The following is a 27,876-nucleotide window of genomic DNA, read 5'->3' as shown; positions in this document are numbered from 1 at the left end:
CATACATATCACGACTACTGAGTGAGGTAAAATAACTATGCGTTATACGGTACAGTGTTTTATGCAGGGACACTCTTCGGATGAGAGATCTGCTTTCTAATAAAGCGAAAATGTTCAAACGAATACAAATTTGGACTTTCACGAATGACAGGATTTCGCTGCTCCAAGTTTGTCAGTGATAATTAAGTCATAAAAACGAACGGTTCATGGTTAAACTGAAAAACAAAAACGTCTTTTTTTTGTTCATATAAGGCGTTCCTTCTATTTGACTACGTAAATCGGACAGCTAAAATAAAAATGTATTTTTCGAAATTCTCCGCAAAATTTTGCAGGAGGGGTTCTACTAACTAATGCACAAAGAAGGGTAACAATACAGATGAAACGTAATTTTACTCAACTCCAGTTGTTAAGCAATTTGACGCGCATTCGTTCACTTGCTACTAAAATAAACTGGTGGCTTACCTAATTATGGCTTTTCTACCGATACACACGAAGCCGCTAATGAATGTACTTCACACAAAAAGGTTTCACCGAGTCCTTATTTCAAAAGACGGTGTGGTGAGACTACCTCACTAAAGGTGTTGATTCATGTTTTTACTGGGTTATCACTACCGGTACGTATTGTTTTCTAACACACGTGTAACTTACTGCGCATTTTTTTCGCATGGCAGTCTCGAGTTATGACGTGCTTCTTACTAATTAATTGTTCCATGGAAAACGGTCCCATGCATTTAACTGTCACAGAGCTTTCTCTGTACTTGCTCTGTTGCGAACTTTATGCTAGACCGCCTCTGCTTACAACTGCTCATCACCGACGACTATTAGGAAAACAGCGCAGTGGCGCAGTTGCAGGGTCACTAGAACACCGCAGTTGCAGGGTTGGTAGGACGACCTGCAGGGTTCGCCAAGGAATGGAATATTCCACTCGCCGATACGCCAAGCCCCTCAGCACCCCCACCACCGCTACTTCCAACATTTTACGTTCTACCCTCTCGTGTATGCATTACGAGAATTTATTGCGTGGATCGAATAGCATTCCTGGTCGTTATTATTTTATGTATTTCCTTTCCAGCTTCTTCCTCACTTCGCTTCAGAGCCTTCTGGCATACTTCAGAAACGATAAAAAGAGATAAGAAGAACAGCAAATAACAAATGACAGGGCGCATGACTATGTTTTAGACATTCACGTTAACAGTTCCGATGATGTGTCGGAACTATCATGAAAGCAAAATTCGGACCGGTACTGCAGTTTTAAAATTGTTATCACAGATGTCTGCTTATGACCATGAAGCGGAGAAACAATATAATGTTTTAATTAGACGCGATAAATAATAAGACATTTTACTATCCGTCGTAAAGATTCTCCAATGGAAAACAGATTCTCTGATTACAGTAATTTTTTGTCATAAATATTGGGAAAGCGAACAAGCTATCAGTACAAGGGGACGTACCTTCTGCCATGCCCTTCATAGTAGTTTGCAGTGTATAAATGCAAATGTAGATGTAGAACAGTTGAAATTTTCTGTACCAGCTGGAAGTCTGAACAGGTACAAGTGCTGAAAAGACGGCAGACACGAGAAAAACTATGTAATGATTCAGAGTGTGAAATCATAGAAGATAGAGGAAATCAAAATGACTCACAGGTCTGTCTTAGTTCAGACATTGATGTGAATAGGAGAAAACTCTTTCACTCTCTTCTACAAGACAAACACCAAATGCGTTCAATGACAGAAGTAAATGTTAAGTTCTGAATCGTGATAAAGTAGAGACGATATGACACTGAGGGTCATAGCGTCTTGTAACAGCACGTGCACGTGTGAATAACGTAGTCTTTGAGATACGAGAAACCAATACGTGATACCATGCCTTTAAATAAATGCTTTAGAATTATGTACGTTAAATAATTCTTCATTTATGAAAACTAGGTTATTGTTGCACATTGACTGTAACCCTGTACTATAGCCTTGAAGTAGTACTAATTAATTATTCTCCATTGTTACATGACAGTGTCACCTGTATTATAGCGGAAAAAGATATATTGAATTTAGTGGTGAACCAGTCATGTCAGGATAGTCGTGCTTACAGTTATTTGTTTCTTCTGTTGCAGGTGCTTTCCTGATACCCTTTGCCGTAATGCTTGTTCTGGAAGGGATCCCTCTTTTCCTGATTGAACTGGGCATTGGACAACGCATGCGGCTGGGATCCATGGGCGTCTGGAACACAATACACCCTTGGCTGGGAGGAATTGGCATTGCTAGTGGAATAGTCACGTTCTTGATCTCGTTGTACTACAACGTCATCATCACTTGGTGCTTCTATTACCTGTTCAACTCATTTCAGGTAGGAAGATCCCACCTAATTTCTGCCATATGAATTTTTTTCCTTCAGTATTCTCTCATGGGTATAAATATGTTAGAAACCTTGCTTTTCTATTGGAACATGGATTTTTACAATATGAAACGTTAGTCTTCGAAGAAAATAAATCTACACATTCCCTTATCCAAACGAAATTTTCAGAAATATATAAATTTGATTCTTCATTTCGAGCTGCATTGTGGAACATAAAAAAAGATAAATACTGATAAAGAAACTGCTCAGTCTCACAGTAGTAAACACGAAATCGACAACAGAGAAATTTTTGTGGTAGTTTTAACCCCTCATCAGATAGAAACTTATTACTGAATCCTTCTAATAGACGTCACCAAAAATCCCAGTTCACACATACACACATTCTCTATCAGACTATTTTCATTAGAGGGCACTACAGCTACCCAGCAATTGCCTGGCTGGTATAGTTGCAGTAAGTGGTAGTCACGACAAGATGCCAACAATAGCAAATACTTTCGTTCATTTAGAGAAGAAACAGAACCTTCTGGGGTGTGAAACAAGTCAAGGTATAGATTAACAAAAAGACAAGAACATTGATCAGAAAACTACTTGGCACACATTGTTTGTAAGTCCAGTCATTACACCAACAGACAGACTTGCCCCCTTTGAGGGAGGATGTTCACAATGAAATGGCTATCAGTGACCATGATGCAGCTGTAGCAACATGATTACCAAAGCATGAACAGTAACTAAAAACATTAATTTTATTGTTCACAAAAATAGATAAGCCAGCAGTAATGCCTTAAATCTAGGAGGAACTCAATCATTTAGCTCTGGCAGGAGCATGTAAGGAACTGTGTCTCTAGTTTAGAAGTAAGAGGGTGGTTTGAAAAGTTCTCTAAACGGAAATGAAAAAAAGTACTTACATCACTGATACTTTTCTTATTTTTCAATGTAGTCCCCCTGTACGTTAATGCACTTGGTCCAACGATGTTCCAGTGCCTTGATCCCATCTCGAAAATGAGTTTCCTCCGGGCCTGCAAAATAGTTGTCAACTATGGCTATCAGTTCTTCATTTGAAGTGAATCTTCATCCCCAACAAAAATTTTCAGTTTTGGGAAGAGATGGAAGTCTGACAGACCCATATTAAGTGAATAAGGTGGGTGTGGCAACAATTCATACCTTAGTTCGTTTAATTTTGCCATGGCGATGGCACATGTGTGTGGGTGCGCATTGTCTTGATGGAAGGTGACTTTCTTCCTTGCCCAGGATGTTAGCATGGTATTCTCTAGTAATTTTTTGCTCAGTGGGGAGATAATCTACAAACAGATACTGATGCCATGACCTTTCCTGCTGAAGGAATTGTCTTTGCTTTCTTTGGTGGCGGAGAATCAGCATGTTTCCACTGCTTTGACTGTTGTTTTGTCTCTGGAGTATAGTAATGCACACAAGTTTCTTCAGTGGTCACAAACCATTGCAAAAAATCTTGTTCATTTCTCCTAAAATAGGCCAAACATTGTTCCGATTTGTCCATTGTCATGCGTTTTTGATCCAGCATCAAGAGTCATGGCACCCATCTTACATATCATTTTTTCATTTCTAATTCTTCAGTTAAAATGTGATATACCCTTCTGAATGACACCTGGCAAGCGTGAGCAGTTTCACGTACTTTCAATTGGTGATCCTTCATGACAATTTTGTGCACTTTTGCAATGATTTCTGGAGTAGTGACACATCTTGGCCAACAACTGCATGGATCATCATCTCAGCTCTCCTGACCAAATTTAAATTCAATTGTCCACTTGGCAACAGTTGAATATGAAGGAGCAGAGTCCCCCACTGTATTCTAGTAATTGGCATGAATGTCCTTTGCTTTCACACCTTTCTTTACGAAGTACTTAATCACTGCTCAAATCTCGATTTTTTTTCCATCTTCACAAATCATTATGTGGGAACAACAACAAAGCCACACCACCGCCACACCTCTCTTCCAAGAACACTGACTTGGCATGTGTTTATAGGCAATAGTCCAATGAATATCACATGAACAACTCGTTGCGCTAGTGCTGACCTCCCATGGTGATTCCGAGAACTTTACAAACCACCCTCATGTATTTGATCAAGTATTGGATAGATATGTACCTAGTAGAACAGCTCATGGTAGGGTGTACCTCCGTAGTAACAGGCTCTGTAAAGGAACTTCTCAAGAAGCACTGACTAGTGCACAATATGTGTAAAACAAAAAAAAAAAAAAAAAAAACAAAGCATAGGACTATAGACAGATATACGCTGAATGAAATACATTTGGATGTTGAAAGAGCAATGCATGAACCCTTCGATTACTGCCATAGTAGAGCCTTGTCAAAAGACCTCTCAAAAAAAGTAATTCATATGTTTATCTACAAAGAAGATTCAGAAATACTGCACCAATGTAACTGTTGCACCACTGCAAAGATGAGTGTTGTTGATATTTATGTCAGAGGGATTGAGAAATAGTTGAAATTGCTAAAACAGACAAACGTTATGGGGCTGATGGAGTCTCTGTGAGGCCTACACAGAATTTGCAGCTGAGTTAGCCTCTCTCTTTAACCTTAATATGCTGTGGATCCCTCAAACTAAAAGCTATGTGCAGTTGTTGGAAGAAGGTACAGGGCACACTTATCTAGGAGAATGGTACTAGAAATGATCCACAAAAACTACCGCCTGGAACCATTTACATCCATGTATTGTAGAATCTTAGAACATAATCCAAGCTCAAATGTAATGAAATATATTGAACCAAATGACCCCCATCAGCATTGATTCTGAAAACATCGGATGTGCCAGACCCATCTGCACTGTTCTCACATGACATCCTGGAAACCAAGGCTCAAAGCAATCAGGTGGATGCAGTATTTATTGACTTCTAAATCACTTTTGGCTCAGTGCCACACCAATCAAAAGTATGATCATATGGTGTATCAAACATAATTTGTGTTTGAATATAATAGAGGGAAACATTCCACGTGGGAAAAATATATCTAAACACAAAGATGATGTGACTTACCAAACGAAAGCGCTGGCAGGTCGATAGACACACAAACAAACACAAACATACACACAAAATTCAAGCTTTCGCAACCAACGGTTGCTTCGTCAGGAAAGAGGGAAGGAGAGGGAAAGACGAAAGGATGTGGGTTTTAAGGGAGAGGGTAAGGAGTCATTCCAATCCCGGGAGCGGAAAGACTTACCTTAGGGGGAAAAAAGGACGGGTATACACTCGCACACACACACACACACACACACACACACACATATCCATCCACACATATACAGACACAAGCTGCTTGTGTCTGTATATGTGTGTGTGTGCGAGTGTATACCCGACCTTTTCCCCTACGGTAAGTCTTTCCGCTCCCGGGATTGGAATGACTCCTTACACTCTCCCTTAAAACCCACATCCTTTCGTCTTTCCCTCTCCTTCCCTCTTTCCTGACGAAGCAACCGTTGGTTGCGAAAGCTTGAATTTTGTGTGTATGTTTGTGTTTGTTTGTGTGTCTATCAACCTGCCAGCACTTTTGTTTGGTAAGTCACATCATCTTTGTTTTTAGATATAATTTGTGATTGGACTGATAATTTCTTGGTAGGGAAGGTGAAGCTTGTTACCTTGGGTGGAGAGAGATTTACAGATGTAGAAGTAACCTCAGGTGCATCCCAGAAAAGTGTCTTGAGACCCTTACTGTTTGAATTGTATGTTAATGAGCCGACAGACAATGTTAACAGAAACCTCAGATGTTTTGCAGATGATGCTGTTATCTGCAATGAATGACTATCTGGAAAAAGCTGCACAAATATTCAGTTAGATCTCAGTACGATTTAAGAGTAGTGCAAAGATGCCAATGTACTTTAAACATCCACCAATGTAAAATTGTGTGCTTACCAAAATGAAGAACATAGTATGACTACAATATCATTGACTCACAATCGAAACTGATTGACTCATATAAATACCTGGCTGTAATGATTTGTAGGATGAAATGAAACAATCACAAAGTCTCAATCATAGATAAAGCAGGTAGTACACTTTGGTTCATCCTTGGGATGCTAGGAAAATGCAACCCATTTACAAATATGATTCTTTATAAAATACTCGTACAACTCATTCTAAATGATTGCACAAGTGTGTGGGTCTGCATAGCAAATAGATATATACAGTGAAGAGCAGCACAAATGGACACAGGTTTGTTTGACTCATGGAGATACTGGAAAAATTGAACTGGCAGACACTTAAAGACGTGAGGAATCTAGGACTGTGTAACTCGCCTACATATTCCTACCGTAAGGACTGCAAAGACTAAATTAGACTGATTACAGCATACACAGAGGATTCTAAGCAATTATTATTATTATTTTATTATTTGTTGACCATCCAATTTATCGTATGCGATCATATGAGATTTGTCATGTTTTGATACAGAAAAAAAAAAATTAATAAAATTGCCTTATGTAATAGTGCCTAAGAACAAATCTTAAGTTTATAAACTAAACACATTAAATTTTATATGATATAAATTGTAACAATGCAGTAATTGGGTAGAAACAAGAAACAGTGAGCAGAATGAATTTCCACTCTGCATTGTAGTATGCGCTGATGTGAAACTTCCTGGCAGCTTAGGTAGATTAAAACTCTGTGACCAGAACTTGAACTCAGAACTGTTGAGTCTCAGTCTGGCACACAGTTTTAATCCAACAGGAAGTTTCATATCAGTGCACACTCATATGCAGATTAAAAATTCATTCTGGAAAAATTCCCCAGGCTGTTGCTAAGCCATGTCTCTGCCGAAGGTAGCAGATGAGGAACTGGTGGAAGTAAAGCTTTGAGGACAGGCCGTGAGCTGCGCTTGGGTACCTCAGTTGCTAGAGCACTTACCCATGAAAGACGAAGGTTCCGAGTTTGAGTGTCAGTCTGACACAAAGTTTTAATCTCCCAGGAAGTTTCAAGAAATGATTAATTTAATAGTCTGTACTGTTGGGGCAAATTATACTGAACACTATCTCATATCATGTCAGTGACATTGCCATAAGCAGCACTTGATAATAGCACTGCTAGTTATGAACACCCAACTTCTTTAGTAACTCTGTACATCAGCCCAGTGACACATGGCTACATGTAACTTGAATTATGAGACAGATATACTGACATTCTGAGAATCCATGTATCCACTAACACTAAAAATTTCCACTTATTAACATTTTTAAGCTCCTTTTTAAAACTGGACAACTTTAGAAGAGCTATATAAAGAATTTTGGGATGATATATGATACTGGTATTTCTTATGTAGTTTTGTTGTTGTTGTGGTCTTCAGTCCGGAGAGTGGTTTGACACAGCTCTCCATGCTACTCTATCCTGTGCAAGCTGCTTCATCTCACAGCACCTACTGCAGCCTACTTCCTTCTGAATCTGCTTAGTGTATTCATCCCTTGGTCTCCCTCTACGATTTTTACCCTCCACGGTGCCCTCCAATACTAAATTGGTGATCCCATGATGCCTCAGAACATGTCTAACCATACAGTAAAGTTGTATGCCCTCGGGAAATACTATGTAGTTCTATATGAAAATAATTAGTATGTGTTGTTGCACAGTCATGGAATGCACTGTTTACAGAAGAAAACTGCGCGCGAGATTTCAAAAAGCAGATACTTTCATAGATATAAATAGATGGAAGAGACATAATTTTAAGTTCCTCAAAGATTTCCCTACACGGCTCCCTAGCTGCAGCACCTTTTATTATTCTTGTTGCTCATTCTTGAATAGTGAGTGAGTGAGTGAGTGAGTGTGTGTTTTGCCAGACTTGAATTGTCCCAAAATAAGAGACCATATCACAATAGACTATGCATAAATTCAAAATAGGGACCATTACTATTTGTTCACTGCAGTAGTTTTGTAGCATTCTAAATCCATAGCAGCATTTACTTAACTTTTTGAGCGGTTCTGTATGTTTATCCCACTCTAGATATTAATCTAGTCAAATTCCTAAAAACAATATTATTCAGAGTTTGTAATAGCTTCTTCTTGCCTAACTTCACAGTTATATTGTGTCTTACATTATTTAATTTGTGGCTGAAATTCATCGATGATGTTTCTTTTCTCATTCATAAATAATCAGTTATCCCTAAATCATTTACTTCCTTCTTTTGTTGTTATTTCTATTTTTTGTGCAAGTCAGCCTAATTTTGAGCTGTGATAAAGAGACTTGTATCATGAATGAGATGTACAGTATCAGTTCATGTTAAACAGGTTGGTAAGTCATTTTTAAATATCAGGAACAATTGAGGTGCCAGCACTGAACCTTGGGGTAGTCCATAACTAACTTTCTTATATCCAGAGAAGTATGAGGCATGTGAATGGAATGGGGAGGAACTCTAATAAGTGGTACAATGGGGGAAGTACCCACTACCATGCACTTCATAGTGGTTTGCAGAGTATAGAGGAAGATGTAGATGTTACTTTGATAAATGTCCCACATCCATGACATGAGGTGATCATATCAGTTATGAAAAATTATCCTATCACTTTTGAAGATTAGGTACTCTGATGACATTTAAAAAATTGCCCTTCAGAATAGAATACTGTGATGTTCTAATTTATTAGGTAACCCAAATAAACAGACTGGATGAAAAGACCCAGAAGATGTCACATGGGTAACACCTCAGGTCTTGATAATGGCCTCAATAGGGCAATGAAAAGTGTCCACAAGCCTTTTAAAATATGTCATATGCAGTTGAAGCCATTTATTATTAGATCCAATAGAGCTAACAGATTGTGAAGATTTCCCTCCGACATTTGTCATGGGGACTGTCACACGGCCATCTGGAACTACTTTTACACAATATGTAGTGCCCAAAGTGACCAGTGTGTCCTTTTAAGAGGTAACAAATACTTTATCTACATCTGCAAGCCACTGTATGGTGCATGGTAGAGGGTACCTTGTTCCACTACTACTCATTCTCTTTCTCATTCCAGTCACAGATATAATGAGGGGAAAATGGCTGTCTATATGCCCCCAAACAAGCTCCAATTTCTCTTAACATATTTCCGTGGTCCTTGTATACAATGCACATTGGCATCAGTAGAATTGTTCTGCAGTCGAATTCAAATGCCAGTTCTCTGAATTTTCCCAATTGCAAAGAATGTTGTCTTACCCCCAAGAATTCCCATTTGAATCCACAAAACATCTTCATAATAGATACATGTTTCCTGAACCTGCTGGTAACAAATCTAGCTGCCCACCTTTGAACTGCTTCAATGTCTTTCTATAGCCCACTCAGGTGAGAATACCAAATCTCCATAATACTCATGAGTTGATCAAACCTGCCCAGTATCAAACTAACAGCACACTTCTGAATTACTGCTATGTCTTCCTTTAATCTTTCCTGGCAGGGATCCCAAACACTCAAGCAATACTTAAGAATGAGTTCCACTAGTGTTCTGTATTGGGTCTCCTTTACAGATTAACCATACTTTCCTAAAACTCTCGCAATAAACTGGAGTCAACCATTCGGCTTTCCTGTTAGTGTCCTTAAGTGCTTTTTCCATTTCATATAACTTTGCAACATTATGCCTAAAGATTTAATCGGTGTGACTGTGTCAAGCAGCACACTACTAATGCTTTATTCAAATGTTATAAGTTTGATTTTGGTACTCATCTGCATTAACTTACATTTTTCTGCTTTTAGAGGAAGTTGCCATTTATCACACCAACTAGAAATTTTGTCAAAGTCATCTTGTCCCCTCCTGCAATCCCTCAATGACAATATTTCCCTGTATACTACAGCATCATCAGTGAACAACTGCAGGTTGCTGTTCTCCTTGTCCTTCAGATCATTTGTGCATATAGAGTCTCCAAGCCACTCAAATATCTGGAAACCTGTTCCACATGCTTGTATCTTCATTAATAGTGTGGAGAGGGGCACCATGTCAAATGCTTTCCAGAAATGTATAGTATTGAACCTCCCCATTGCCCTTCATCTGTGGTTTGGAAGATACTGTGCAAGAAAATGGCAAGCTGAGTTTTGCATGAATGGTGCTTTCTAACTCTGTGCTGATTTGTGGACAGAAGCTTTCACATCTAAAGAAAATTTATTATACTGAAATGAAAAATGTGTTCAATAATTCTGCAGCAAACCTTTGTTAAAGATATTGGGGTATAATTTTGCAGGTGGTTCAGTTTAAATTTTTACATTAAGACAATATCAAATAATAATTCCACACAACACTTGATGGTATGTTGACAGGTCTACTCAAAATTAATAGCTATTCGAGAACCAGGCTCTAACAGATCAGTGACTGTAAGTAATTTTAGTTATTAGTGCAGAGTGTGATCTGTAACGTTATGATGACCTTTTGCTATGGGGACAGCGGGTATAGTCTATGATTATAAGACATTTGCATCTATACTACTGTGCAGCTATTGTGATCACTTCTAATTTTTCTGTGACCTATTCACAATATTTGCTACACATTAAAAGCTGTTGGATGATATAACATATAAGATTCCAATTATCTATATTCTCAATTTATACAAAATTTATCTCCCTTATTGTATCACTACCATTTGTCACATGAGTTGTTACAAAAATAAAAAAAAATAAAAGCAACAGCCTTAATTAATGTGTATTAAATGCATCTACTAGACTCCAGGATTATCAGTGGGCACTCTTACCTTGCCATTCCTCTTGCACCCAAACATGGCAACCGTAGGAGAGAATCTTTATGAAGGAATCTCGTGCTTGGTTCTTTTAAAAAGAATGAAAAGTAAACTACAATTCATTTACTTGTAGAATTATCAGTGCTGTTCAACTTTCATTACTAGTGTCTAGAGAGCAGTGATCTGATGGCTAGTGTAAAGTAATTTTCAAGGCACTGGAATAATGTATGAAACTCCTTGTTGGATTAAAACTGACTGAGACTCAAACTCATAAAAGCAACAGTTCTGAGTTCAAGTCCTGGTCACAGAGTTTTAATCTGCCTAAGCTGCCAAGAAGTTTCACATCAGCGCATACTACAATGCAGCATGGAGATTCATTCTGCTAACAGTTTCTGTTTCTACCCGATTACTCTATTGTTACAATTTATATCATGTAAACTTTAATGTGTTTAGTTTATAAACTTAAGATTTGTTCTCAGATGCTATTACATAAGACAATTTTATTAATTTTTTTCCTATATCAAAACATGACAAATCTCATACCATTGCACACGATAAATTGGATGGTCATCAAATAACTAAATAATAATAATAATAATAATAATAATAATAATAATAATAATAATAATTAGCCAAACGACTCAGAAGATACAAAAAAAGTGAAAATAGAAGGAAACAAAACCAAACATTCAACACAAACCAAAAGAAATTTTACCAGACAATAGATAACACACACATTAAAATAAACAATCCACCAAACATAACAGACATGGAACACTTCTGGAGCAGCATATGGTCTAACCCGGTACAACATAACAGGCATGCACGGTGGATACAAGCAGAAACAGACACATACAAGATGATACCACAAATGCCTGAAGTGATAATTTTGCAACATGAAGTCACCCAAGCAATTAATTCTACTCACAATTGGAAAGCCGCTGGAAATGATAAAATAGCAAATTTCTGGTTAAAGAAGTTCACCTCAACACATTCACATCTAACTAAATTATTTAACAGTTACATTGCAGATCCATACACATTCCCTGATACACTTACACATGGAATAACTTATCTGAAACCTAAAGATCAAGCAGACACAGCGAACCCAGCTAAATATCGCCCCATAACATGCCTACGAACAATATACAAAATATTAACTTCAATCATCAAACAGAAATTAATGACACATACAACACAGAACAAAATTATAAATGAAGAACAAAAAGGCTGTTGCAAAGGAGCACGAGGATGTAAAGAGCAACTGATAATAGATGCAGAGGTGACATATCAAGCTAAAACTAAACAAAGGTCGCTACACTACGCATACATTGATTACCAAAAAGCTTTTGATAGTGTACCCCACTCATGGTTACTACAAATATTGGAAATATACAAAGTAGATCCTAAATTGATACAGTTCCTAAACATAGTAATGAAAAATTGGAAAACCACACTTAATATCCAAACAAATTCAAATAATATCACATCACAGCCAATACAGATTAAGCGTGGAATATACCAAGGAGACTCATTAAGTCCTTTCTGGTTCTGCCTTGCTCTGAACCCACTATCCAACATGCTAAATAATACAAATTATGGATACAATATTACTGGAACATACCCACACAAAATCACACATTTGCTATACATGGATGATCTAAAACTACTGGCAGCAACAAATCAACAACTCAACCAATTACTAAAGATAACAGAAGTATTCAGCAATGATATAAATATGGCTTTTGGAACAGACAAATGTAAGAAAAATAGCATAGTCAAGGGAAAACACACTAAACAAGAAGATTACATATTGGATAACCACAGCGACTGCATAGAAGCGATGGAAAAAACGGATGCCTATAAATATCTAGGATACAGACAAAAAATAGGAATAGATAATACAAATATTAAAGAAGAACTAAAAGAAAAATATAGACAAAGACTAACAAAAATACTGAAAACAGAATTGACGGCAAGAAACAAGACCAAAGCTATAAATACTTATGCCATACCAATATTGACCTACTCATTTGGAGTAGTGAAATGGAGTAACACAGACCTAGAAGCACTCAATACACTTACACGATCACAATGCCATAAATATAGAATACATCACATACATTCAGCAACAGAAAGATTCACATTAAGCAGAAAGGAAGGAGGAAGGGGATTTATCGATATAAAAAACCTACATTATGGACAGGTAGACAATTTAAGAAAATTCTTTCTAGAACGAGCAGAAACTAGCAAAATACACAAAGCAATCACTCATATAAATACATCGGCTACACCACTACAATTTCATAACCACCTCTACAACCCTTTAGACCACATAACATCAACAGATACGAAGAAAGTAAATTGGAAAAAGAAAACACTTCATGGCAAGCACCCGTATCATCTAACACAGCCACACATCGATCAAGACGCATCCAACACTTGGCTAAGAAAAGGCAATATATACAGTGAGACAGAAGGATTCATGATTGCAATACAGGATCAAACAATAAACACCAGGTATTACAGCAAGCATATTATTAAAGATCCCAATACCACAACAGATAAATGCAGACTTTGTAAACAACAAATAGAAACAGTAGATCACATCACAAGCGGATGTACAATACTAGCAAATACAGAATACCCCAGAAGACATGACAATGTCGCAAAAATAATACATCAACAGCTTGCCTTACAACATAAACTTTTAAAACAACAAGTTCCTACATACAAGTATGCACCACAAAATGTACTGGAGAATGATGAATACAAATTATACTGGAACAGAACCATTATAACAGATAAAACAACGCCACATAACAAACCTGACATCATACTCACCAATAAAAAGAAGAAATTAACACAACTAATCGAAATATCCATACCCAATACAACAAATATACAAAAGAAAACAGGAGAAAAAATTGAAAAATACATCCAGCTGGCTGAGGAAGTCAAAGACATGTGGCATCAGGATAAAGTTGACATCATACCAATTATAGTATCAACTACAGGAGTCATACCACACAATATCCACCAGTACATCAATGCAATACAGCTACATCCAAACACATATATACAACTACAGAAATCCGTAATTATTGATACATGTTCAATTACCCGAAAGTTCCTAAATGCAATATAACACATACCGTACAGTTAATAGGAAATGACGCTTGATCAAGGTCCGCGTCACTTTCCATTCTTAACCAGACTTAACGTCTGAGAAAAGAAAGAAATAATAATAATAATAATAATTGCTTAGAATCCTCTGTGCATGCTGTAATAAGTCTAATTTAGTCTTTGCAGTCCTTATGGTAGGAATATGTGTACTGCTGTACCTGAGTTCATGAGAAGGTACTTTGGGAAGATGTTTGATCTTATATTACTACGATTCTTTTGGAAATTATCAGTATACATTTTAATGCTACTGAAACTTACATCCATCTTTATGTCCAGCATTATTTTGTTGTGCTGGAGTATAGTTAGAGCATTTCTTAGGAAAAGTGTTTAGGATGTACACAGATTTTTATTTGAAACTCTTCTCTTCCCTTTCAGTTTCTTGCATTTTGTAATACAAAAGGGAGCCTGGGAATAACAAAATTTTCATGCAAGCCTTTTGTTGATCTCATAACCGCATGAGCATAATGGCAGATCATGTTCAATTAAAAAGGGAAACAGCATTGAATCTCTCCGTGTACTTTAGTATTTCTGTTGCGCAAACAAACCTTGAATTTCATTTTATTCATTGTGGTACTGAGAGCAGTTATTCTGTAATGCATGATTCTGAGAATATTGTATGTTACTATAGTCAACTCTGTGATTCTACCTTTTATGGGCCATTCGATTCAATTGTAAATTATAATAGTTTAACAAATACCATAATAATATCTTGATTTACAGAGTCCTTTGCCCTGGGCATCCTGTCCTGTAATCAATGGCACAGAAATTGCTGAGTGTGCAAAATCCTCTGAGACAGCTTATTTCTGGTACCGAACAACACTTGATGCATCACCAGCGATTGATGACCCACAGGGCTTGAAATGGTGGATTGTAGTCCTCCTCCTATTGGCCTGGACCATAGTCTTCTGCATAGTCATGAAAGGCATTCAATCTTCTGGGAAGGTACTAATTTTGTATTTCAGTTCTATTTAAAACAATTTTAGGAGACTCTTATTTAAGAAATAATGACTATTTCTTGTTTTTAATAAATAGAATGGCACTATTGGCTTCGTAATGTACCTCACTGTTTAAAAAAAAAAAAAATTGAAAGGAAAATGTTTTGTATGTTAAGGGATGGCTTAAAATGTATGTGAGTAACAAAATGTCAAACAACAGTAATGCTATTTCATATTTAATTAGTTGTAAGTAAGTATTTAATTAAACTATTACAAATATGAGATGTTATTATGTTCCAGGTTGTCTATTTCACATCCCTGTTCCCATATATAGTCCTTACAATCTTCTTCATAAGAGGATTAACATTAGAAGGTGCTAAAGCAGGAATAATCCATATGTATACACCAAAGGTAAGAGCTATAAATATGTTTATTTTTCTCTTATTTATAAATTATAAATCGGAGCTGACTACTTCTGAAACATTAGTGTTTTTTGGTCCTTCATTGTTTTATAATGTGTCTTACTTTCACATTGCCTAACACAGCTTCTTTGTCTGAGACCATAATTGTTCTAAGGATCTGCTTTTCATCGCATGACTCCTGTTTAGGTACTGCTTTTTGTGACAGGATTCTCATTTCTGTAATGAATATGAAGCCAATATTTTACTCCAGTAATGTGTTCAGAAAATGCATTAATATAATTTATATTAAAATGTAGACATATATTGAAGGAGACACTTTACCATAAATTACATTACTTGTGCGGTTATGATATATCATAATGTTGCATGATATTCTCAAGCATGGAGACTTACCTAGTCCTATTAATTGACCACCTGAAGAATGTTCCTGTTGGAGCACAGAAAATCCAAATATGCTCCTACTTTGCTCCTACTTTGATGGAAAAATGGAGACCAGCTGCATCAATCCTCATTCAGCCATTCTCACAAAAAATTTTGACATGCGAACATATTTGTGATATTTTAACACAGAACATTCTAAATCCTTTTACCCAATCTCTCTTCTGTAGTTAAGCCTTTATATGCTTGGCATTTCCCCCTCAGTGCCACTGTCTATATATGTATCTCTGTTACTGTCTTATTTTTCTCCCATTGACACTTTTTTCTGTCTGTCTCTCCCACTGTCACTGTCTTCATTCCTTTCCTTCACTCTTCCTTAGCACTGTTTCCTTTGTTGCCACTACCATTGTGTCTCTGTCCCATGTTGTTGTTGTTGTTGTGGTCTTCAGTCCTGAGACTGGTTTGATGCAGCTCTCCATGCTACTCTATCCTGTGCAAGCTGCTTCATCTCCCAGTACCTACTGCAACCTACATCCTTCTGAATCTGCTTAGTGTATTCATCTCTTGGTCACCCTCTATGATTTTTGCCCTCCACGCTGCCCTCTAATACTAAATTGGTGATCCCTCGATGTCTCAGAACATGTCCTACCAACCGATCCCTTCTTCTAGTCAAGTTGTGCCACAAACTCCTCTTCTGACAGATAACCAACAAGTATTTAAGAAGAAATTAAAAGAATTTCTGAATGACAACTCCTTCTACTCCATAGAGGAATTTTTAGATATAAATTAAGAAAAAAAAAGAAAAAAATATTAAAAAAATAAAAATAAAAAATAAAGAAAAACAAAAAACACAAAAAAATAAAGTTGTTATATTAACTTAAGTATGTTGTCAAATTAACCTAATTATGTCATGTATTGGAAAATTCGACTCGTTCCACATCATTACGAAATATCGTATTCATGATCCATGGAACTAGTATTAATCTAATCTAATCTAATCTAATCTAATCTCCCCAATTCTGTTCAATAACTCCACATTAGTTATGTGACCTACTCATCTAATCTTCAGCATTCTTCTGTAGCACCACATTTCAAAAGCTTCTATTCTCTTCTTGTCTAAACTATTTATCGTCCACATTTCACTTCCATACATGGCTACACACCACACAAATACTCTCAGAAACGACTTCCTGACATTTAAATCTATACTCGATGTTAACAAATTTTTCTTCTTCAGAAACGCTTTCCTTGCCATTGCCAGTCTACATTTTATACCCTCTCTACTTCGAACATCATCTGTTATTTTGCTCCCCAAATAGCAAAACTCCTTTACTACTTTAAGTGTCTCATTTCCTAATCTAATTCCCTCAGCATCACCCGACTTAATTCGACTACATTCCATTGTCCTCGTTTTGCTTTTGTTGATGTTCATCTTATACCCACCTTTCAAGACACTGTCCATTCTGTTCAGCTGCTCTTCCAAGTCCTTCACTGTCTCTGACAGAATTATAATGTCATCGGCGAACCTCAAAGTTTTTATTTCTGCTCCATGGATTTTAATACCTACTCCGAATTTTTCTTTTGTTTCCTTTATTGCTTGCTCAATATACAGATTGAATAACATCGGGGATAGGCTACAACCCTGTCTCACTCCTTTCCCAACCACTGCTTCCCTTTCATACCCCTCGACTCTTCTAACTGCCATCTGGTTTCTGTACAAATTGTAAATAGCCTTTCGCTCCTTGTATTTTACCCCTGCCACCTTCAGAATTTGAAAGAGAGTATTCCAGTTAATGTTGTCAAAAGCTTTCTCTAAGCCTACAAATGCTAGAAACGTAGGTTTGCCTTTTCTTCATCTTTCTTCTAAGATAAGTCATAAGGTTAATATTGCCTCACGTGTTCCAACATATCTACGGAATCCAAACTGATCTTCCCCGAGGTCCGCTTCTACCAGTTTTTCCATTCGTCTCTAAAGAATTCGCGTTAGTATTTTGCAGCTGTGACTTATTAAACTGATAGTTTGGTAATTTTCACATCTGTCAACACCTGCCTTCTTTGGGATTGGAATTATTATGTTCTTCTTGAAGTCTGAAGGTATTTCGCCTGTCTCATACATCTTGCTCACCAGATGGTAGAGTTTTATCAGGACTGGCTCTCCCAAGGCTGTCAGTAGTTCTAATGGAATGTTGTCTACTCCCGGGGCCTTGTTTCGACTCAGGTCTTCCAGTGCTCTGTCAAACTCTTCACGCAGTATCTTATCTCCCAATTCATCTTCATCTACATCCTCTTCCATTTCCATAATATTGTCCTCAAGTACATCGCCCTTGTATAAACCCTCTATATACTCCTTCCACCTTTCTGCCTTCCCTTCTTTGCTTAGAACTGGGTTGCCATCTGAGCTCTTGATGTTCATACAAGTGGTTCTCTTCTCTCCAAAGGTCTCTTTAATTTTCCTGTAGGCAGTATCTATCTTACCCCTAGTGAGACAAGCCTCTACATCCTTACATTTGTCCTCTAGCCATCCCTTCTTAGCCATTTTGCACTTCCTGTCGATCTCATTTTTGAGACGTTTGTATTCCTTTTTGCCTGCTTCATTTACTGCATTTTTATATTTTCTCCTTTCATCAATTAAATTCAATATTTCTTCTGTTACCCAGGGATTTCTATTAGCCCTCGTCTTTTTACCTACTTGATCCTCTGCTGCCTTCACTACTTCATCCCTCAGAGCTACCCATTCTTCTTCTACTGTATTTCTTTCCCCCATTCCTGTCAATTGTTCCCTTATGCTCTCCCTGAAACTCTCTACAACCTCTGGTTCTTTCAGTTTATCCAGGTCCCATCTCCTTAAATTCCCACCTTTTTGCAGTTTCTTCAGTTTCAATCTGCAGTTCATAACCAATAGATTGTGGTCAGAATCCACATCTGCCCCTGGAAATGTCTTACAATTCAAAACCTGGTTCCTAAATCTCTGTCTTACCATTATATAATCTATCTGATACCTTTTAGTATCTCCAGGATTCTTCCAGGTATACAACCTTCTTTTATGATTCTTGAACCAAGTGTTAGCTATGATTAAGTTATGCTCTGTGCAAAATTCTACAAGGCGGCTTCCTCTTTCATTTCTTCCCCCCAATCCATATTCACCTACTATGTTTCCTTCTCTCCCTTTTCCTACTGACGAATTCCAGTCACCCATGACTATTAAATTTTCGTCTCCCTTCACTACCTGAATAATTTCATTTATCTCGTCATACATTTCATCAATTTCTTCGTCATCTGCAGAGCTAGTTGGCATATAAACTTGTACTACTGTAGTAGGCATGGGCTTTGTGTCTAATTTGGCCACGATAATGCGTTCACTATGCTGTTTGTAGTAGCTAACCGGCACTCCTATTTTTTTATTCATTATTAAACCTACTCCTGCATTACCCCTATTTGATTTTGTATTTATAACCCTGTAATCACCTGACCAAAAGTCTTGTTCCTCCTGCCACCGAACTTCGCTAATTCCCACTATATCTAACTTTAACCTATCCATTTCCCTTTTTAAATTTTCTAACCTACCTGCCCGATTAAGGGATCTGACATTCCACGCTCCGATCCGTAGAATGCCAGTTTCCTTTCTCCTGATAACGACGTCCTCTTGAGTAGTCCCCGCCCGGAGATCCGAATGGGGGACTATTTTACCTCCGGAATATTTTACCCAAGAGGACGCCATCATCATTTAATCATACAGTAAAGCTGCATGTCCTCGGGAAAAATTACGGCTGTAGTTTCCCCTTGCTTTCAGCCGTTCGCAGTACCAGCACAGCAAGGCCGTTTTGGTTAATGTTACAAGGCCAGATCAGTCATTCATCCAGACTGTTGCCCCTGCAACTACTGAAAAGGCTGCTGCCCCTCTTCAGGAACCACATGTTTGTCTGGCCTCTCAACAGATACCCCTCCGTTGTGGTTGCACCTACGGTACGGCCATCTGTATCGCTGAGGCACGCAAGCCTCCCCACCAACGGCAAGGTCCATGGTTCATGGGGGAAGTCTGTCCCATTGCTGTTGTCTTTCTCCCATTCTTTTCCCCTACCATTGCAACTGCCTCTTTCTTTCTTGTGTGTAGTTTGCTGCCTTTCTCTTCAGCCCCCATTGTCTCCTCTCTACACATGTCCTTGGCGATGGTTTGCTTGGGATTTCGACCCATAGACCAGGAAACTTTAACATGTGGGTAAATGGGATGGGGGAAAGCGGGTTAATTTTTTTGTCCTAAAATTTGACTAATAGTCTGCAGAGGAGGGGAGCGGGATTGTCGCCCAGACCACCATGCCCCCATGCCTATGTATAGTCTCCTCTCATCTCTCTCTTTTGTTTCGACTGTATCCTTTCCATTTTGCTCCCACTGCCTCCTCTCTCTCCTCTTGCTCCCACTGCTTGTATTTGCATCCATCTCTCTTTCTCTTTTACTGCCATTGTCTCTCACTGACCATCACTATCTCCTCTCTCCCACGTTTCACTACTGTTGTCTTCATCCATCTCTGTTTCTCATTCACTGCTACCTTCTCCCTCCCACCATCACTGTCTCCTCTCTCTTCCTTTCCCACTGGCACTCTCTCCCCACTCTTCCACCATTATTCTCTCTCTTTCTGCACAAAAAAGTGCATGCCAAAACTTTGGTGAGGAAGCTGGTTTCCCACTTTTCTGTCAGAACCTTTTAAAGAGGAGCATATTCACTCCTTTTTTGCTGGTTCCTTTCTTTTCCCTGTTACAGCAGGGTGTGCTGCTTAAACAGAATGAATCCTGTGATACATTTACATACTTCAACACATAAACAACAAAAAAGAATGCATAATATAAGGTTAATACAACACAAGTCCACTTTACACTACTTTACATAAAAATTCATGTGATGTTTGATTTGCAAGTACATAGAATTTTATAAGACAATAATTTTTTATAAGGTTGTTAATCCTGCCAGGTGACACCATCGAAGAATTTCTAGTAACACAACATGTATAGGTATGGAGTACCCATTATACCGAGACAGTACATCATTAAGTTATATTGATGAAAAGATAGTGACCAGAAGCATAGCTTGGTGACCTCAGAACCCTTGTGATGACTCCAGAAACCTTGCCATGTGTTCACTACATTAGTGGAAAATACATTTGCACCTCAGACTGGATATTACACACGTATTTTATGTGTGTAAGTATGGTAAATTCAAATCTCTGGATCTCAGCAACATATAATGACATATTTTCTAGGTTCCCTGAGAATGTCATCTGAAGAATGTATGGTAAAAATTTTGACAATTTGCCATGAGCAGAAATGATAGAAGTGGCATCTCCACAGTTAGTATTGGTACCCAAACATAGTGGTTTTTCGAGGTTTCCTCAGGAAGCACCTATAAACAAATGGTGCTTTTATAAGCCATCTAAGGCCCACCCTATACCACATTTAACAGGGAAGAACCAACTGATTTGCTCAGTTTGCTTGGGCTGGAGAGGTGTGTAATGTTTAAATTTTACCCAGTACTGTAGAATAGCTAGAGTATGCCTATTCTTCCGATAGGTATACAAATGGTTACTAGGCCAAGGCTACTGAAAACACTTGACCCTTTATCTCTGTGATCAATAGAACCACCTGAAAAGTTTCATTTTTGTGTGCAGCTTTTTGGAACATGTTGTTGTTGTGGTCTTCAGTCCTGAGACTGGTTTGATGCAGCTCTCCATGCTACTCTATCCTGTGCAAGCTTCTTCATCTCCCAGTACTTACTGCAACCTACATCCTTCTGAATCTGCTTAGTGTATTCATCTCTTGGTCTCCCTCTATGATTTTTACCCTCCACGATGCCCTCCAATGCTAAATTTGTGATACCTTGATGCCTCAGAACGTGTCCTACCAACAAACTTTTGGAACATATTGGTACTATATACTGTTATGCATGAATCAATAAGCTTCAGAAGTTGGGTTGAAGGTTTATTGTACTTGAAAAGATGTTATTTAGTGTGCAATTGTTGGCCAGCATTGAAACTGTGGATAAGATCTAATGGCAATGGAACCAGCTGCTTCTCAAGAAAAGATTTGCAATTTTCTATTGGAATCACCTTGCGTTACATCAAAATGGGTTACTATAGGAATGTGTATGACACTTCTATGAGCACAATATGTATAGACTGTACACCTAGTTGTTAAAGGACTAAAATTAAGTAAATTAAATATATTGTAGGATCAGATATTTTCAGTATGTTTTTAATTGTGACAGCATAACATAAAAACAAACAGAAAAAATCACAACAATCAACTTTTTATGAAGTTCCAGCAGACGGCACTAAGATTTGAAGAAAAATGTATTGCTCTCCTAGTCTATGAAAAATTCGTAGCCATGAAGCCCCATTTCCTTTTTTGTGTATTGTTAAGTTTTTTGATAAATTAGTAATTTAGTTCTATTGAGCAGCCATATGAAATAATGATGGTCATTGTCCACATATTGAACTCTTGAGATCATTGTTGGAGTATGTCCATGTGTGGTCAGTCACATTCTCTCATCTCCTGCATTATAGAAGAAGAAGTTTTCTGGTTCTGTTTCAATACTTTGTGTGGTACATGGTGAAATCAAAAGAGCTACAAGATGCTCATAGAATTCCGAAGGATGTGCAGTTAGGGTAGGATTCCAACTTTCTGTATCTTGAACTGGTGGAAACACTTTAAGATGAAGTTTTATGGAGCTTGATCTTTGCAGACAGTGTGCTATAATTGCTGTGGTGTAACAAAATGATGTGTGCAAGATTTGAGAGGCTGTACAGGGTGACTTGAGGACCAAATTGAGGGTGCAGATCTATGTTCTGAAACATCATCCAATGATGCTAGAGTGTGTCAAAATTATAGGAGCCAATGCCTGCCACTGAGCTACCCCTTCAGCAGGAAAAATGAATTTGTATGCTGTATGGTGTCATGACAGGTGCAGTCACATTCAACACCAAATAACATCATGAACACTGACAGTGCCATTTGAGAGAATTTCACTTCCAATTTGTCAGCATACAAACTTGTATTAGCTGTCAGAGGGGTGGCTTTGTGGCAGTCATTAGAACCTATAACTTTGAAAATCTGTATAACATTTCCAGATTTGAGTTCCTGTCCTCATTTGCTTTCTCAAGGAATCATCTACAACTCCTCCATCTGTGTCAGCAATCACTTTGTTATACCTTGTATATATTACCAGAAATCTAGGACACGCTAGAGCATCATGACAGAAATAAAACCTCATTAGTACTCGTGGCCTGGTAAAATACCATTTGCCTCTTTTTTGAGTGAAAACAGTAGAGAAGGACTGTTGTTGTTGTTGTTCTTGTTGTTATGTTCTTCAGTCCTGAGACTGGTTTGATGCAGCTCTCCATGCTACTCTATCCTGTGCAAGCTTCTTCATCTCCCAGTACCTACTGCAACCTAAATTCTTCTGAATCTGCTTAGTGTATTCATCTCTTGGTCTCCCTCAATGATTTTTACCCTCCAATACCAAATTGGTGATCCCCTGATGCCTCAGAACATGTCCTACCAACCGATCCCTTCTTCTACTCAAGTTGTACCACAAACTTCTCTTCTCCCCAATCCTATTCAGTACCTCCTCATTAGTTATGTGATCTACCCATCTAATCTTTAGCATTCATCTGTAACACCACATTTCAAAAGCTTCTATTCTCTTATTGACTAAACTATTTATCATCCACGTTTCACTTCCATACATGGCTACACTCCATACAAATACTCTCAGAAACGACTTCTGGACACTTAAATCTATACTCGATGTTAACAAATTTTTCTTCTTCAGAAATGCTTTCCTTGCCATCACCAGTCTACATTTTATATCCTCTCTGCATGGACCATCATCAGTTATTTTGTTCCCCATATAGCAAAACCCGTTTACTTCTTTAATCGTCTCATTTCCTAATCTAATTCCCACAGCATCACCCGATTTAATTCGACTACATTCCATTATCCTCGTTTTGCTTTTTTTTTATGTTCATCTTACATCCTCCTTTCAAGATACTGTCCATTCTGTTTAACTGCTCTTCCAAGTCCTTTGCTGTCTCTGACAGAATTACAATGTCATCGGCGAACCTCAAAGGTTTTATTTCTTCTCTATGGATTTTAATACCTACTCTGAATTTTTCTTTTGTTTCCTTGCTCAAGAGAAGGACTATGAAAGGAAAATGTTGAGTCAGAAAGGACTTGAATTTTGATTTCTTATTTCTGTGATAGACGTAGGTACAGGCATAGTTTAAAACATTTTAAGCAGCATAACACAGCAGTGTGGTTATTCAGACAACTAAATGTAAAGTTCTGCCTGTGATTACAAATTACATGTGTGTTGTAATGATCAGATGGAAATACAGAGTGTCAAAATTGATAATATTCAGAATCTTGTTTTGCGTGGACCAATGCTAATGGCATCAGAAAAAGAGATCTTGTAAAAACATTAATTAACAGGGCTTACATCATTGCAAAGAAGACCTCAAGGGTCAGTACAATGAGCTTCACAGGTACAGAGAGCTGCAGTAGTTCAGTTTTGTGCCCAGCTTTTGAAATAAAGCAGCATTTAAAGACAACATCTGGAGAACTGAGCTCACTTGGACTGAATAAACCCTGAATAATAAGCACAGATTATTTAAAAACCAGGAATCTTCCGTGATACTTAATTTCAGAAGGTGTTGGTCCACTTTTTCAAAGGGCTAGTGTCAGATATCGACAGGAAGTGCAAAATGGCTGAGCAGGGATTGCTAGAGGACAAATGTAAGGATGTGAGGCTTATCTCACTAGGGGTAAGATAGATACTGCCTACAGGAAAATTAAAGAGACCTTTGGAGAAAGGAGAACCACTTGCTTGAATATCAAGGGCTTTGATGGAAACCCAGTTCTAAGCAAAGAAGGGAAAGCAGAAAGGTGGAAGGAGTATATAGAGGGTCTATACAAGTGCGATGTACTTGAGGACAATATTGTGGTAATGGACGAGGATGTAGATGAAGATGAAATGGGAGATATGATACTGCGTGAAGAGTTTGACAGAGCACTGGAAGACCTGAGTCGAAACAAGGCCCCTGGAGTAGACAATATTCCATTAGAACTACTGACAGCCTTGGGAAAGCCAGTCCTGACAAAACTCTACCATCTGGTGAGCAAGATGTATGAGACAGGCGAAATACCCTCAGACTTCAAGAAGAATATAATAATTCCAATCCCAAAGAAAGCAGGTGTTGACAGATGTGAAAGTTACCGAACTATCAGTTTAATAAGTCACAGCTGCAAAATACTAATGCGAATTCTTTACAGATGAATGGAAAAACTGATAGAAGCCGACCTCGGGGAAGATCAGTTTGGATTCCGTAGAAATATTGGAACACGTGAGGCAATACTGACCCTATGACTTATCTTAGAAGAAAGATTAAGGAAAGGCAAACCTACGTTTCTCGCATTTGTAGACTTAGAGAAAGCTTTTGACAATTTGATTGGAATAATCTCTTTCAAATTCTGAAGGTGGCAGGGGTAAAACACAGGGAGCGAAAGGCTATTTACAATTTGTACAGAAACCAGATGGCAGTTAGAAGAGTCGAGGGGTATGAAAGGGAAGCAGTGGTTGGGAAAGGAGTGAGACAGGGTTGTAGCCTATCCCCGATGTTATTCAATCTGTATATTGAGCAAGCAATAAAGGAAACAAAAGAAAAATTCGGAGTAGGTATTAAAATCCATGGAGCAGAAATAAAAACTTTGAGGTTCGCCGATGACATTATAATTCTGTCAGAGACAGTGAAGGACTTGGAAGAGCAGCTGAACAGAATGGACAGTGTCTTGAAAGGTGGGTATAAGATGAACATCAACAAAAGCAAAACGAGGACAATGGAATGTAGTCGAATTAAGTCGGGTGATGCTGAGGGAATTAGATTAGGAAATGAGACACTTAAAGTAGTAAAGGAGTTTTGCTATTTGGGGAGCAAAATAACAGATGATGTTCGAAGTAGAGAGGGTATAAAATGTAGACTGGCAATGGCAAGGAAAGCGTTTCTGAAGAAGAAAAATTTGTTAACATCGAGTATAGATTTAAATGTCAGGAAGTCGTTTCTGAGAGTATTTGTGTGGTGTGTAGCCATGTATGGAAGTGAAATGTGGACGATAAATAGTTTAGACAAGAAGAGAATAGAAGCTTTTGAAATGTGGTGCTACAGAAGAATGCTGAAGATTAGATGAGTAGGTCACATAACTAATGTGGAGTTATTGAATAGAATTGGGGAGAAGAGGAGTTTGTGGCACAACTTGACTAGAAGAAGGGATCGGTTGGTAGGACATGTTCTGAGACATCGAGGGATCACCAATTTAGTATTAGAGGGCAGCGTGGAGGGCAAAAATCATAGAGGGTGACCAAGAGATGAATACACTAAGCAGATTCAGAAGGATGTAGGCTGCAGTAGGTACTGGGAGAAGAAGAAGCTTGCACAGGATAGAGTAGCATGGAGAGCTGCATCAAAACAGTCTCAGGACTGAAGACCACAACAACAACAGTGTCAGAACAGCAGCAATTACTATGAAGGTCTCTGCTGAAAAATTTAATGTGGAAAAATGTAACTGAATTTAGAGACTCAATGTCATTTTACTTGTTTTTTGTGGTAAACTGATACTCTGGTTCTATTTATCAAACCAACATATGGATTCCTAATTATTATTCATTTATTTTCAGGTTGAAAAGCTTCTTGATCCAACTGTCTGGCTTGATGCAGCTACACAAGTATTTTATTCATTTGGTTTGGCTTTTGGATCGCTCATAGCTTTTGGCAGTTACAATCCGCCAAAAAATAACTGTGTTCGTGATGTTATTCTTGTTTCTATTGCAAATGCATGTACTGCTATTTATGCCAGTGTGGTCATCTTCTCAATTCTTGGTTTCAAAGCCATGACTATTGTACATAAATGTATTGATGGGTAAGTTCATGTTGATACACTATTTTTGTGTACAGTATTTCCGTGTATGTGACTTTAACTGTATAATAATTTTCACTTGCAGGAACACAGAAAAACTATTGCATATTGGTTTCAATGTATCAAAAGATGATTATGAAGACTTCATGAACAACTTTGGAACTAATGACACTATAAAAGCATTGCAGCTAGAGGACTGCAGCTTGGAAAAGCAGCTAGATGAGGTAAATATAAAATTTGAATTATGTACATTTTATTGTCTGCATATGTAAGCAAGAATGATATTTTGAGTCAATTATTTAGAATTACTATGATACTTTTATTAATACTGATTTCTTTACTGGCTACTTATAGACAGTGGAGCAAAACCATTCAGCATATCACCTATAGATTCTTCAATTTGTTTAAGAAAGTAAGAATTGAGAAAACATTTTGTATGCAGTTGGCCTATAACTGCATTCAACAATCTGTTTTTACCTAAATGGCATTTTTCTTCATATGACATTGCTAAGTTGATTAAAACTTAACTCTGGCAGTGTACTGAAAGTACATAATTAAAAAAATCATGTGTATGTGAAGAGCCTTAAAATACAACAAACAAGTCCAGTATGAGCCTAGCTAAGGACGTAAATCTTTGTACAGGCTGCAGAGGGTACAGGTCTCGCCTTCATAGTCTTCACAAAGGCTATTGTTGAGCTGCCATTCTCACCTTTCTGGTCTCTAATTTTCTTCATGATGCTGCTGGCCTTGGGCCTTGGTTCGCAGATTGGCATTCTTGAGGGAATGCTTTGCACAATTTTTGACATTGAAATACTGAAGAGGGTGCGAAAACAGTACATAACAGGTTTGTGAAATAACTTTGTTCCACATAAAGTAGGTGAATTGTCCATATTTTGGACGTTTATTTAATGCTTGGTTCTGGAAGCATTCCATAATGGAAACTAAGAACCAAGTACGCTTTGTAGCTACTAGGATGTCTTTTGT

At 37.8% G+C, this 27,876-nt stretch overlaps 1 protein-coding gene across 2 annotated transcripts in view; it reads left to right on the top strand.

Annotated features, from left to right (window-relative positions):
• The first annotated feature begins 2,111 nt into the window (after positions 1 to 2,111).
• Positions 2,112 to 27,876, top strand: part of LOC126194959 (sodium-dependent neutral amino acid transporter SLC6A17) — a 48,814-nt gene continuing 23,049 nt past the window's right edge. For both annotated transcript variants that reach the window (XR_007538531.1, XM_049933352.1), the window contains exons 1-6: positions 2,112 to 2,340; positions 14,922 to 15,143; positions 15,437 to 15,547; positions 26,654 to 26,895; positions 26,978 to 27,116; positions 27,535 to 27,736. Coding sequence is in view for 1 of the 2 variants with exons in the window: in XM_049933352.1 (XP_049789309.1) it covers positions 2,134 to 2,340; positions 14,922 to 15,143; positions 15,437 to 15,547; positions 26,654 to 26,895; positions 26,978 to 27,116; positions 27,535 to 27,736 (1,123 nt within the window). In the remaining variant the exon portion in view is untranslated. The remainder of the gene's footprint in view (positions 2,341 to 14,921; positions 15,144 to 15,436; positions 15,548 to 26,653; positions 26,896 to 26,977; positions 27,117 to 27,534; positions 27,737 to 27,876) is intronic.

Source organism: Schistocerca nitens, chromosome 7, assembly GCF_023898315.1.
Source record: "Schistocerca nitens isolate TAMUIC-IGC-003100 chromosome 7, iqSchNite1.1, whole genome shotgun sequence".
In the NCBI taxonomy this organism is placed as follows: Eukaryota; Metazoa; Arthropoda; class Insecta; order Orthoptera; family Acrididae; genus Schistocerca; species Schistocerca nitens.
This window is presented reverse-complemented; position numbering and strand designations above follow the sequence as displayed.